A 14,244-nucleotide genomic window follows, 5' to 3' on the forward strand; every position below is an offset into this window, starting at 1 on the left:
ACCTAATTGTCTATGGCTACTTCCTGCTGACATTGGGGTGTTGTTGTTCGGGGCCCAAAGAGCTGGCTGTGCTAGCATCACCACTGTCTGTGGTCTGTACTGAAACCCACAGCGCACTGGGGACAACTTTCAGGAGCTGGTCCTCTCCTCCTACTCCAGAGATCATACTCAGGTCCTCGGGCTTGTGTGGCAAGTGCTTTTACTCAATGAACTGTCTCACCAGCCATTTCTGAAATTTTCAAAAATATAAAAAAGGTAAAAAGAAAAGTCAGGCATGGTGACATAACACTTCAATCCCAGCACTCAGGCAAAACCTGGCATTTCTCTGTGAGTTCGAGGCCAGTCTTGAGGCTGCATAGAGAAGCCCTGTCTTGGAAAAAAATAACAAACAAACAAAAACAAAAAGAAAGAAAAAGGCAAAGGAATTTTAAACTACCAAGGTGGCCTTGAATTCAATTAATGATCCTCCTGCCTCAGCAAGGGATTACAAGCATGCAAAGCCATACCCCACTAAGGATCAGTCCCCTTGGGAAGGCTACTCTCTGGTGCCACACTCCTGTTAGGGGGAAGCAGCACTGAGCCTGTGCTGCCCTGGCTGAAGTCAGGAGCCCTGACAGCAATGATGGACCAGAAAAAGTAGCCACTGGTTGGTGTGCGGATCCGAGAGGAGCAGCAGCAGTGGCAGTCAGGAGGGCTCTTCCTCCCACTAGTGGAGGGGAGGATGGCTCCAGAAGTCAACCTCTCAGAGCCAAGTAATAGACAACCTAACCCGAGCATCCTGTCACCCCACCCAGTCAGCACCCGTGCAGACACCCACCTGACTGGGAATTCCACGACTGTGTCCAGTTTATCCCGCCAGTATCTGTTATAGGAGAAGCGTTTGAGATGAACCACCAGGACCTTGGGCAAGGACCACAAGTCAAACTTCTTTGTCGCCTGTTGGTGTTTCTTACAGGTGGGACAGTACCTGAGGAGTGAGAAGACTGACTTAGCCAGGGCAGCCAGAAGCCACCTGGGCACTTGATGGGGACACAGCTGCAATGCCACAAAAACTATCTTTCAGGCAAGACTCAACACCAGTACCAGAGCAAGGACTGGCCTTCTCAACAGGGCAATGGCCTTTTCAGTCCAGAAAACGCAGCCTTTCTCTTTCTCTCTCTCTCTCTCTCTCTCTCTCTCTCTCTCTCTCTCTCTCTCTCTCTCTCTCTCTCTCTCTCTCTCACACACACACACACACACACACACACACACACACACTAGGTGTGGCTATGAAAAGATGACCTGCCTAGTACAGTAAGGGGTTTTTCTCCCAGCAAACTTCCGGCTCTGGGATACTTGGGTGCCCTGCTCAGAGCGTGGGACTTGCATACCAGGGATCGTGCTCCCCAAGGGTCTCCATGGTGGTAAAGAGCTCGATGCACTCTCTCAGGGCTACTGCAGCCTTCTTCTTCTTCTGAGGCTGTGACATGCTCACATGCTTCTCACAGGCCTGCGAGAAAGAGCCATTGAGTTCTGGTAGAGAAACAGCTTCCTGGCTGAAGATGCAGTGGCGCTCAGCCTGGAATACACTATTTTTTCTGGACACCAAATGACAAAAGCTTGGATGCTTTTCATTTCAAGTAGTAAGCAAAGCTTGTTAACCTCTTGTCCAGTCAGTGAGAGGAATTTTAATATATCCAGGAGCAGAAACCAGAACACAAACTGGCCACAAACCCCACTGACCTACCTCAGCTTCTTGCTCGTCATAGTAAAGGCTTCGAGTCTCACTGTCCCAGTCAATGGCCAGTGTGGATCGAGCTGTGGAGGGGACCACAGTGTCACTCATTATGGAATAACCAACAACTAGAGAGGCTCTTCAAGTGACCAGAGTGAGAAGGGACACACTCAGGCAGCACCACCAGCCACTGAGGAAAGCAAGGCTAGGCCTTGGGGCAGCCCTTTTGAGCCCCAACCTCCCAAAGCTTTTGACAAAGTCTCCCTCAGTGCTACACAAAAACCCAACACCCAGAATCTGACAGGATGTACAGAGTCAAGATGGAATAACTGGCAGCTGGCCATGGTGGTGTGATCCCAGCACTCGGGAGGCGGAGGCGGGCGGATCGCTGTGAGTGCGAGGCCAGCCTGGTCTACAAAGTGAGTCCAGGACAGCCAAGGCTACACAGAAAAAAACCCTGTCTCGAAAAAACAAAACAAAAGAAACACAACAACAAAAAATGATGGCATTACTAGAAGCAGACTGACCCTCTTGCCTGAGCCACAAGAAAGCCCGACAGAGAAACTGCTTTCCCACACTGGCCACACGTCAGCCAGAACAAAGACCCCCGGAAGATGAACATGCAGCAGCCGCTCCGCTCTCCCAGCTTACTGCTGGCCACACCCCAGGGTACTGACTGCTGGAGAGAGGCAGCAAGGGAGACTGAATTAAGGAAGCAAAGTTAAAATTGAGAGCATGAAAAAAAAAATTGAGAACATGGTGTGGCGGGTTATGCTTATAATCTCAGCCTTTAGAAAGTAGAAGTAAGGGGCTGGAGAGGTGGCTCAGCAGGTAAGAGCATTCACTGCTCTTCCAGAGGTCCTGAGTTCAATTCCCAGCAGCCATATGGTGGCTCTCAGCCATCTGTACTGGAATCTGATGCCCTCGTCTGGCATGCAGGCATACATGCAGATAGAGCATCTATACATAAAATAAATAAAGCTTTAAAAAAAAAAGGAGAAAATTAAAAAAAAAAAAAAGGAGAAGCAGGATCAGGAGTTCAAGATCATCCTCATCTACAGAGACTGTTCAAGAACAGTCAACATGGGCTACAAAAAACAAAAGGGGTTGGGCGTGATGGCACACAGCTTTAGTCCCAGCACTTGGGAGGCAGAGAGATTTCTCAGTTTGAGGCCAGCCTGGTCTACAAAATGAGTTCCAGAACAGCCAGGGCTACACAGAGAAATTCTTTTTTGAAAAAACAAGCAAAAGGGGCTGGAGAGATGGCTCAGAGGTTAATAGCACTGGCTGTTCTTACAGAGGTCCTGAGTTCAATTCCCAGCAACCACATGGTGGCTCACAACCATCTATAATATAATCCGATACCCTCTTCTGGTTTGCAGGTGTACATGCAGGCAGAGCACTGTATACATAATAATAAATAAATAAATCTTTAAAAAAAAAAAGGATCCAAGTTCAATCCAAGCACACAAGCAGAAAAAGCTGCTTATAATCGCAGTGCTGGAGAGGGAGGTAGAGCTCTGGAGCTCAGGGGATGGTTGAACGGCCAGTGTCCCACTTGGTGAGTTTCGGTCTGCAAAAAACCTTGTAGAGAAAGCAAGGAGGGCCTGTAGAGATAGCTCAGCAGCAGCTGCTCTCCCAGAGGGCCTGAGTTCAGATCCCTGGAACCACATCTGGTAGCTCACAACCACCTGCACGTCTTCGCTCCAGGGATCCCACACACAGATAGCATACATCCTCACACACACACAATAATTTGTTGTTGGATCATTTAATGAGGTAACTTCTGTGAAAATAAAAAAACAAAGGTGAATGGCACCAGAGGAATGACACCCACACTTGATCTCTGGACCACAGATGCACACAAGCAAACACACATACAAAAAGCTACATTTGAAGAGCTTACTAGAATTTAACAGACCCTAAACTAAAAAAAGAAAGATCACAGAGAACAATGGACAGAATTATAAAAACACCTCAATTATACTCTTATTAAAAATGTAAGCAAGGGTCTGGAGAGATGGCTCAGAGGTTAAGAGCACTGTCTGCTCTTCCTGAAGGTCCTGAGTTCAATTCCCAGCAACCACATGATGGTTTACAACCACCTGAAATGAGATCTGTTATCTTCTTGTGGTGGGCAGGCACACATGTGGGCAGAATACTGTATAAGAAATAAATAAATCTTAAAAAGAAAAATGTAAGCAAGGTGTGGTGGCGCACGCCTCTAATCCTAGCACTTGGGAGGCAGAGGCAAGTGGATCACTGTGAGCTCGAGGACAGCCTGGTCTACAAAGTGAGTCCATGACAGCCAAGGCTACACAGAGAAACCCTGTCTTGAAAAACCAAAACAAACAAACATAAAGGGGACTGACAATATGGCTCAGGAGTTAACAACACCCTCTGCACTTGCAGGGGACCCAGGTTCAGCTCTCAGCACCTACATAGTGGATCACAATACATCCTGGGGATCTGATGACCTCTTTTGGGCTTTGTGAGCATGAGGCATGCATGTAGTATGCATATATATATATGCAGAAATTTACAAAATAGATGAACATATATAAAAAGGGGGCAGGGAAATATAGTTCAGTACTAGAGCCCTTGCTTTCTATGTACAAGCTCCTGAGTTAAGCCCTTAGAAGTATGAAGTAGTCGGGCGTGGTGGCGCACGCCTTTAATCCCAGCACTCGGGAGGCAGAGGCAGGCGGATCGCTGTGAGTTCGAGGCCAGCCTGGACTACAAAGTGAGTCAAGAACAGCCAAGGCTACACAGAGAAACCCTGTCTCGAAAAACCAAAAAAAAAAAAAAAAAAAAAAAAAGAAGTATGAAGTAAATAAAGAGAAAATGTAGAAGCAGAATGAGGCTGAAGAGATGGCTTACAGCTAAAAGCCCCATCTGCTCTTCCAGAAGACCCAGGTTCAGTTCCCTGCACCCAATGGCAACTCTTGACTGTTTGAAATTCCAGTCCCAGGGATCTGATTTCCTCTTCTGGCCTCTGCAGACACCCACATGGTGCACAGACATATACACAGGTAAAACACCCATTCATATGAAAGTTTTTTTGAAAGGGATGGTTGGGGCTGGAAAGTTGGCTCAGTAGTAAAGATCATACTGGGGTTCAGTCCTCAACACTCAGGTTGGGAGGCTTATAATTTTTTGTAGCTCTAGTTACTCTGCAGGCACCAGGAACACACATTTACAAGCAGTGTACATGTAAGAAAAGACTCAAACATATAACTTTTTAAAAAATTAAAACAAAGGAAAGGGGGCTGGAGAGATGGCTCAGAGGTTAAAGAGCGCTGACTGCTCTTCCAAAGGTCCTGAGTTCAATTCCCAGCAACCACATGGTGGCTCACAACCAGCTATAATGAGAACTGGTGCTCTCTTCTGGCCTGCAGGTGTACATGCAGGCAGAGCACTGTATACGTAATAAATAAATCTTTTAAAAAAGGAAGGGGGGGGGGACACACAATACAGAAAGGGAAGGTGGAGGGCACAGAGGGTGCCCACCGTGGAGACATCACACATGATGCACGTCCACAGCCCTTGGCTGTCCTGATCACAAAACTCCATGAACCTGACAGCCACACTCCCCTCTAACGGCATCAAATATAGTTGTTTGTATTGAACAGAGGAACAATAGCACTAATTCTTATGAGGGAATCAAGTCTACAGAAATGCTCCTAACATGTCCACAAGAACCCTGTGCCAAAGGAAAGGTGGGCAGAGTGGTGCATGCCTGAAATCCAAGGACTCATGAGCTGGAGGCAGGAAGATCAGAAGTTCAAGACCAACATCAGCTACCTAGGAAGTCTGAGGCCAACTTAGACCTACAAGAGACGATGTCTCTTGGGATGAGAGAGATGGTTCAGTGGTTAAGAGCACTTGTTGCAGCTGCCTTTAACCCCAGCACTCGGGAGGCAGAGGCAGGCAGATCACTTTGAGTTCCAGGCCAGCATGGTCTACAAAGTGAGTTCAGGACAGCCAAGATACCATAGAGAAACTTTGCCTTGGAAAAAAAACAAAAACTGAGCTCAGATCCCATCATCCACTTGGTGGTTCCCAGATGTAATTTCATACAGGAGATTTGATGCCCTCTCCTGGCCTCCATGGGCACCAGGCACACATGTGGTACACACACGTACAAGTAGGTAAAACATCACACAAAAATGAGGGGGGCGGGGAATGCTTGTCTCAAACTTGCCATTTCCACTACCAAAGGGAATAAGGTGAAAATCCTTTCAGGGATATATGTGTCCTCTGTCATTCCCCAAGGGATCCCCATGTCTGGTTCTAGAGCTGCATAAAGCTTAGGTAAAACCTGATGTAGACAATGTCAAGTAGAATGGTTTTCAAAGGGATCCTAAGTGCTGCCCCAAGTCTAGCCGAAAGGTCAGAGGACGCACTTACAGCTGAGTTTGAGAAGTTTTCCATCAGTTGCCAGTGAGTTGATATCGGCAGTTCCATAGGAGTTCACAAGACTGAAGGTGAAAAGCCTCCTGTGGCGGGGCTGGCCTTTCCCCCTCCTCGGGGCGGTGTCACTGGGGTCAACCCCCTGCTCGTCCTCACCGCTGCCTTCTGTTTCTGAAAGCTGCTCTTTCCCTTCTTCTTGATGATCCATTTCTTCTTCTTCATCTCCTGATACACATGAAAAACAATCCAGACAGGTGCCATAGTTTTAAAATAATTTTTAAAATTTAATGTACACTGTTACTTTGCCTACGTTTATGAAAGACATGGGTCCCCTGGCACTGGAGTTACAGACAGGTGTGCGCTGCCCTGTGGGCGTGGGAAATGAAACCAAGTCCACTGGAAGAGCAGCCAGTGCTCTTAACCGCTGGGCTATCTCTCCAGCCTATAGGCGCCATATGTCAATGTTAAAAAAAAAAATCTTTACTTAGCCAAATCAAGTGTTATCTACCTATAACCCCAGCACTCCGGAGTCTGAGGCAGCACAGTGAGGTCGAGGTCAGCCACAAGCACACAGCAAGTCTGAGGCTGACTTGGGCTACAAGAGACCCTGTCTCAAAACAACAAAACCCACAAGTGGGCAAGTAAACCATAGAACAATTACGTAATACTCAGTGCATCATTATTCCCTGCATCGTCTGTTGTATATGCTAAATGCATCTTCCCTGTACATGTCTAAAGTTACTGCGTGCTGGATTTAACATATGGTGTCCCCAAGGCGTAGACAAGGCATCCTATTCCATGATAAGGAAGCAGAGACACAGAAAAAGAATGAATGGATTTATTTATTTTGTTTTTTGAGGCAGGGTTTTACTGTGCAGCTCTGGCTGTCCTAGAGCTCGCTCAGTAGACTAGACTGGCCTCGAACTCAGAGATCCACCTGCCTTGGCCTCCTAAGTGTGGGATTAAAGGCGTGCACCACCACTGCCCAGCTGACCCAGAAAATTTAAACGAGTGTTTGGAATCAGTTCCACACATCACATGGTCTTACTCTTGACTTCATCATTAGCTCACAGAGAGGAATGCACTAAAATAAAACACTCAACACCCAAGAACACAATTCTGCATGAAATAAATTTTAAAATTGAAGGTCAAATTTAAAATCTTGTAATTCCAGCTGGTCTCAGTGGTACACGCCTGTAATCCGAGCACTCAGGGAGGCAGAGGCAGGTGGATCTCTGTGAGTTCGAGGCCAGCCTGGTCTACAGTGAGTCCAAGACAGCCAAGGCTACACAGAGAAACCCTGTCTTGAAAAACAAAAACAAACACGTAAATCTTGTAAGACCAGTGCCTGGCAGGACTGAAAAGTAAATCAAGCACAGACTGCATAGTAAGTTCTAACCCAGCACTAAAAAACCAAACATTTTCACTTCGCTTCATAGCCTTAGCTTTGTTACCCAATCTCTCCAGGCGCAGTGTGTCTGAGATGAAACACAACGTGTGTGACCAGGGAGCTGTGGGGACTCTACAAAGTCCCAAAGTTAACAATGGGGACTGACAGACCTACTGTCTACCAGCGCAGAGTCAAATACTTCCGTGTGTTTAACACTTTCCAAGAAGAGAGAGAAATCACGAGCAATGTGGCCGTCAAGGCCCCACAGCCCAGTAGCAGGAATGCTTACCTTCATAGCTGCCCCTGGAGCCATTGCAGGCCCCAGGCTCCAAGGGTGAGCTGAGAAATTCATCAGGCAAAGGCTGTTTTATATAGCGGCTTAAAAAACCAAAAGATTATTAGTATTAACATTTAACTCTTTTTCCAATATACAAATATGCAGCAATAAGTGACTTACATATTCAGTTACTCACAAGCATAATGCAATGGCTCAAGAAACTAAGAGGAACCTGAGAGATCACATGTTAACCTAAGAAGCCAATGAAGATACCAAGAAAGGCTGGCTGGTTTCAGGTCTTTTAGGAGTGTCAGGCCAGGCATGGTGGTGCGTGCCTTTAATCCCAGCACTTTAATCTCCAAGTTCAAGGCCAGCCTGGTCTACAAAGCGTCCAGGACAACCAGGACTGTTAATCCAAAAAGAAAAGAAAAGGAATGTCATGTGCCTGATGTTATTTAATTAGAAAAACAGAGTTTCATGTATCCCAGGCTGGCCTCAAATCTGCTATATACCTAAGAATTACTTTTAACTCCTGACCCACCAGCCTCCGCATCTCCAGTGCTAACAGTACAGGGGTGCACTATAACCACGCCTGTTTACAGAGCTGTGGCAACTGAACACAGGGCTTCCGCATGCTGGGAAAGCCCTCTTCTCTTCCAACTGAATGCCACCCAAGCACATTCCACTCTAAGATAGTAGATAAAGTTGTAGGAATCAGTGGCTTGAACACACACTGGCTCGTGTCGTGTAGTGTGCCAGTCACCCCATCCTGCTAGCCTCTGCCCTGGCCCTCCCAGGGGCTGGCCCAATTCCAGAGCTTGAGTACATGGGATCAACAGAGAAACTGCAAGGGACTAAAGTTGCTGGATCAATTAATCTTAGGTAACAACCAGATTACTTTTCTGGTACCAACCTGATACGATCGCAGACAGCCCGGTACAAAGACTCGTGGGTAAGCTTGTGCTTAGGGACAGAAACAAGGAGTGGCTGCCCATAGAGCACGGCCCCAGAAGAAGTACTTGACGGCCTGGACTTCTTCTCTCTGAAGTAGACGGGAAGAGTGATGCACTCCGAGCCATCCACAGAAGTGCTGCAGACCTCATACCTGCATGAGTCACACAAGAGGGAACCTTTAGCAGCAGGCCCAGTCAGCAAATAGCTATACGCTGCAAACAGACGGGGAGGACAGTGATTCTAAAAGACAAGTCAAGTGCCTCTTAGGGGGAAGGGGAGATAAGCTAGTTCCTGGGTGAGTCAACAGCCTCATCAAGGACCATTGTCAATGCATGTGAACCTACACAACTCAAGACTAGTCTGCTCCTCACCCTCAGAAATTCTTAAACTGTGGGCCAGTCTCTCTGACCTTCAGAAGACACAAGGGCCATCGTCTGCACCACACGGAGAACTCATCATCAACTTCACCTTTTTCAGCAAGAGCTCAACTTTTAAAAACTAATCAAAAATTTCAGTCTCCGTCTCTCGCCTTCCTTCCATATCCCAGGCAAGCCTCAAATTTACTACAAGACTGAGGAGAACCTTAAACTTTTAACCCTTCCACTCCCACCTTCCCAGTGCTGGGATTACAGACAGACCTGGTTTATGGAGTGGTAAGCAAGCTGCCAACTAAGTCACCTTCCCAGGCCCCCTCCTCCCTCTTTTGTTTTTGAGAGAGGATTTTGTTAGGTCCTCCAAACTGTCCTAGACTTACTATGTAGGCCAAGCTGGCCTTGAACTCACAGACACCTTTCTGACTAAATCTCCCAAAGGCTGGGATTACAGAATTTCCCAAAGCTGACTAGTGTCTGTGCATCTTACTAGTTCCAGCTGGTCTCAAACTTGCAATCATCTTGCCCTGAGGGTCCCTGAGGGTTAGGACAACAGACTCTGACAACACGCCTTGTTAAGAAGAGCCCAACTTTTTTTTCCTTTTTGGTTTTTTGAGACACGGTTTCTCTTTCTAGCCCTTGCTTTACTGGAACTTGCTTTATAGCCTAGGCTGGCCTGGAACTCACAGAGATCTGCCTTCTTCTGCCTCCTGAGTGCTGGAATTAAAGGTGTGCGCCACAACTGCCCAGCTAAAAGCTCAACTGCCCCCGCCCCCCCAGACAGAGTTTCTCTGAGTAATCTTGGCTGTCCTGAACTCGCTGTGTAGACCAGACTGGTCTTGAACTTACAGAGTTCTTCCTACTTCTGCTTTCCGAGTATTGGGATTAAAGGCGTGCACCACCACAGCTCGCTTAAAAGCTCAACTTTTAAAGCTGTATTCTTAGTGCTTTGCTCTTTAATAAAGTCAAATATAACACAAGGATTCATTATCAGGAAATAGACTGCCAGCCAGCCTTACCAAATAGGTTAAGTTTTAAAACCAGTTGTTTGCCATTGTTATTCAAAACCACAGAAGTAAAATAACTATCCCTCCCACCATTTTGTTTTAAAAAGGTTTACTGCGCAGTCTTGGCTGGCCAGGGACTTGTTACGTCGGCCAGGCTGGTCTACAAGGTATATAGATCTACCGCCCAAACACTGGGTCAAAGGCAACATCAACTCGTCCAGCCATATCCAATGTTTTAAAAAGTCAAAGAAACTACTAACACAAACAAATGATTTTGAAATCTATGTCTTAAATAGTGAATCAACGATACCAACCTGATGGGGTCAGGAGATTTAGGGGTAACATTTGTTGTTCTGGAAAAGATGTTACCAAAAGTATTGGCAACTGACTGCAGTCTTTCCCTCTCTCTACAGGGGTAGACAAACTTACTGGTTCAATTTTTGAAAACTTTCAAACAGCCCTCTTCCCTAATGCTTGGTTAAGTGGTCCTGATTAGGATTCATGCAGGAAACAGAAAAATTCCTTAAAGAGTTACTGACATTTGAGCATATGCATTCGTGGGTTACGTACCCCACACAGGTGCATGGTGCCCTCAGGCCTGCTGCATCAGAGCCCCCGGAACCAGTGCTACAGGCGACCGTGACCGCTGCAGGAGCGGTGCTCACTGACCACAACTTCAAGCTCAGGAGATGTCTTCTGAAAAACTGTTCTTGCAAGTTCAAGTGTGTGCACGAGCGTGTGAGTGTGAGTGTGTGAGTGTGTGTGCGCACACAAGTGCATGACACAGGTGTAGAGATGAGAGGACAATTTGAGGGGAGATGGTTCTCTCCTCCTTCTATGTGGGTTGGAGGGCTTAAACTCTAGTTGTTAGGCTCGGCAACACATAGCCTTTCCTACTGAGGCACCTTGCTGGCCAGTACAGCAGGATTTTAAAGAACAACTCACAAGATACATTCTCAAAGACTGTGAAGTTAGCAATGGTCAGCACCCGGGCCTTGAGTTCCAGGTTCACTGTTGTCTCTTTCAGATTAGGGTGACTCAGAGAAGCACGCTAACTTCCTGTCTGCGTACTTAGTAGCACTATTCACCTACCAGGGCTGTGGTGAGAAGCACCTATGTCAGACCTGGCAAACACAGCAGAGCCTCGCCAGTGTTTCCTCTGATCATGTACCACAAACTGTGAAGTACTTACACAAAAATGTCGTCTCGAGGCATGATGTGGCTTAAACCTTCATCCATTTGGAAAATTTTGTGGAATCGGTGATTATATACATCAGTGACCACCATCTAAGAATCAAGAGTACAGAAAGTTAACAGGACGGCTCACAGAGCTCCTGCTCACTGAGTACAAACCCAGTGCAAAACCGCCCTACTCAAGCGTTGCCTGCAGAGGGCCACCTTATGAGTGGTCCCAAGGCAAGGGCCACGACTGCAGAAGCAGCATGGCTGTCAGCAGCAATGGCCCTGTTGGTGACATCTGCCCTCAAGTAGTAGGAATGGCAAGACCTGAGTGCTGCCCAGGGACTGACCAGGTCGCTGCCTACAAGCCCCAAGGCCTTCCCAGAGCCAGTCCCCACAGCCCGCACGCAGCACAGGGTGACGAAAGCAGCGCCCTACTCTTGTCCCTCTGGGTAGCACTATCACAACGGAAGAAAGTTGTGCCTCCCTGTGCTGGAAGGCACTGTGAGCAAGGCCAGAGCCATGAGGTACCCAAGACACACACCAATGACCACACTTGTGCTGTCTGATAACAACCACCTCGGTCAAGTGCCTAAGAGTTTGAGAGTAAACTCCAAAGGGCCATAAAGTGACGTAAGGGTGTCAAGGCCAGTAACACTCCCGCCTTACATTTTCTGCAGCAATGCCAGACAACTTGGAGAGAGCTTCACACAGGTCAGAAATGGCCCCCATCAATGGCACTGTCACACGGTACTGCAAAGGAGAAATAGTCAAGGTGACAGGGGGAATCAAGAGATAGGGAATGAACAGGGAGGGGACACAAGGGCTCTTCAGAGGCAGTGCACGGCCCAGATGAGTCATGGCGGCAGCTGACAGAGCCAAGTCTTTGGTGTCAGCATAGCTGCAAATTCAGGCAGCCATCTCCTTCCCTCCCGAATATTGTTCTTGTTTATCCTCTACTTTTTGGATCAGGTCACTATTTCCTTTAAAGAATTATTAAAAGCCTAAAAATTGCCTTGGTTTTTTTTTTGTTTTTCAAGACAGGGTTTCTCTGTGTATCCTTGGCTGTCCTGGACTCACTTTGTAGACCAGGCTGGCCTCGAACACACAGAGATCCACCTGTCTCTGCCTCCCAAGTGCTGGGAGGCGTGCACCATCACACCCAGCTTGTTGTTGTTTTTTTGTGGAGTTTTTTTTTTTTTTTTGAGACAGAACCTCACTGTGTAGCCCTACTTAGCCTGAAACTCGTTACATAGACTAAGCTGGCTTCAACTTCACAGAGATCCGCTCTAGCTGCCTTTGCCTCCCGTGAGTGCTGGAGAAAAGGTGTGTGCCACCGCACCCAGCAGGTGTCACCTTGCCACCAGCAGAATTGCACATGAAGACCCACTGGCCATTCCTCTCATCTGGCTTGTTCGCCTACTGGATTTGAAGACAAACTTAAGGAAACTCTACTACATTTCCCCCAACATCCAAGGACATTAGCAGGTAAGCCAAGTTACTACAGGTGCATAATGAGAAAGTGACCGAGAAACCCCAAGGACCATCACAACAGGTGCTGATGGGCTTACACAAAGGTCTGACAGAGGCCCAGTGTGCACACACAAACTAAGCCCAAGGGGACCCAGGCACGGTTGATTGAGTTTCCTGTGCAACAGATAGAAAGAAGTCCCAGCAGGGGCCAGAGTCCACTCAGTGAGGGGTGCTATGAAAGACAGGATTCTGTTACCTGGATAGGTCTGCACTGAGGGTTAGCAGGAACCAGGAAGACCTCCATAACTCGATCCTTCTTCAAAGGCAGTGGGAGAGTTAGATAGCAAAATGGGTCAAAGGTCACTGAAACTTTAGCACATTCTGGGCAAACCAAAGTAGATTTGAAAAGGCCATGGAAAGTATCCACAATTACAGAGTCGTTTCTCAGCCTGTGGTTTTCCCAGGCTTCCTTTGCTACCACCTGGATGAAAAGAGAAGGACCAAGTAAGAGATTCTCTACAATCATCCTTTCCCCTGAATCCAGAATGCTTTGTAACAAACCCTGGACGGAGCAGAAGGTGGGCCATGACCTCCCACCACAGGCTAGCTCTATCACCACAGCCACACTTACTAAGATGCCAACCGAGAATATGGAAGAGTAAGGGCTCCTGAGACACTACAGGCACAGAGCCAACCTGAAAGGCTTTGTGTCCAATAAACCAACCCTTTGTGTCCAATGATCTAAAGGCCCTTAAGGCTTTTCTTGTTTATTTTTTTGTTTGTTTGTTTTTCTTTTGGTTTTTCAATACAGGGATTCTCTGTGTAGCCTTGGCTGTCCTAAACTCATGTTGTAGACCAGGCTGGCCTCGAACTCAGACATCAACCTGCCTCTGCCTTCCAAGTGCTGGGATTAAAGGTGTACACCACCATGCCCGGCTCCCTTAGGGCAGATTTTTAATCAATAGTATATTTAAGCTAACTCATGGGGTTTTGTTGTTGAGTTTGTTAATTTTTCGAGAAGGGTTTCTCTGTGTAGCCCTGACTATCCTGGACTCACTTTGTAGACCAGGCTGTCTTGGAACTCACAGAGATCCACCTGCCTCTGCTTCCTCAAGTGCTGGGATTATAAAGGCATGTGCCACCATATCCAGCTTTAATTCGTGGTGTTTTCTTTAAGATTTGAGTGCTATCTTAAAACACTCATATCAATCATTTTGATGCAGTATGGTCCATGCACCAGAAAATCAAGGCAACAATTATCTGTGTCTTAATTAGTCCTAGTGAAACATCTATTAATCAAAGAGAGAAGAGGCTATTTTATACTCTAGAGGCAAAACACCGAAAATTTCTAGGCACCCTCAGCTACATTCTGATGCCACCCTAGACTACTAATAAGATCCTGACCCACAACAAACTGGCTACTTGGGAAGTTGAGCTCTGCCTGGGTTAGAGACTGAGGTCACGAC

At 47.0% G+C, this 14,244-nt stretch overlaps 1 protein-coding gene across 2 annotated transcripts in view; it reads right to left on the bottom strand.

Annotated features, from left to right (window-relative positions):
* Positions 1–14,244, bottom strand: part of USP4 (ubiquitin specific peptidase 4) — a 45,941-nt gene that overhangs the window by 8,996 nt on the left and 22,701 nt on the right. For both annotated transcript variants that reach the window (XM_084752619.1, XM_084752618.1), the window contains 9 exons: positions 13,035–13,259; positions 11,975–12,058; positions 11,319–11,413; positions 8,708–8,899; positions 7,807–7,895; positions 6,125–6,352; positions 1,727–1,797; positions 1,371–1,489; positions 818–967 (listed from right to left, as the gene is read on the bottom strand). In XM_084752619.1, the coding sequence (XP_084608745.1) occupies positions 818–967; positions 1,371–1,489; positions 1,727–1,797; positions 6,125–6,352; positions 7,807–7,895; positions 8,708–8,899; positions 11,319–11,413; positions 11,975–12,058; positions 13,035–13,259 (1,253 nt within the window). The remainder of the gene's footprint in view (positions 1–817; positions 968–1,370; positions 1,490–1,726; positions 1,798–6,124; positions 6,353–7,806; positions 7,896–8,707; positions 8,900–11,318; positions 11,414–11,974; positions 12,059–13,034; positions 13,260–14,244) is intronic.

Source organism: Acomys minous (genome assembly GCF_964271855.1).
Source record: "Acomys minous genome assembly, chromosome: 13".
NCBI classification, from domain to species: Eukaryota; Metazoa; Chordata; class Mammalia; order Rodentia; family Muridae; genus Acomys; species Acomys minous.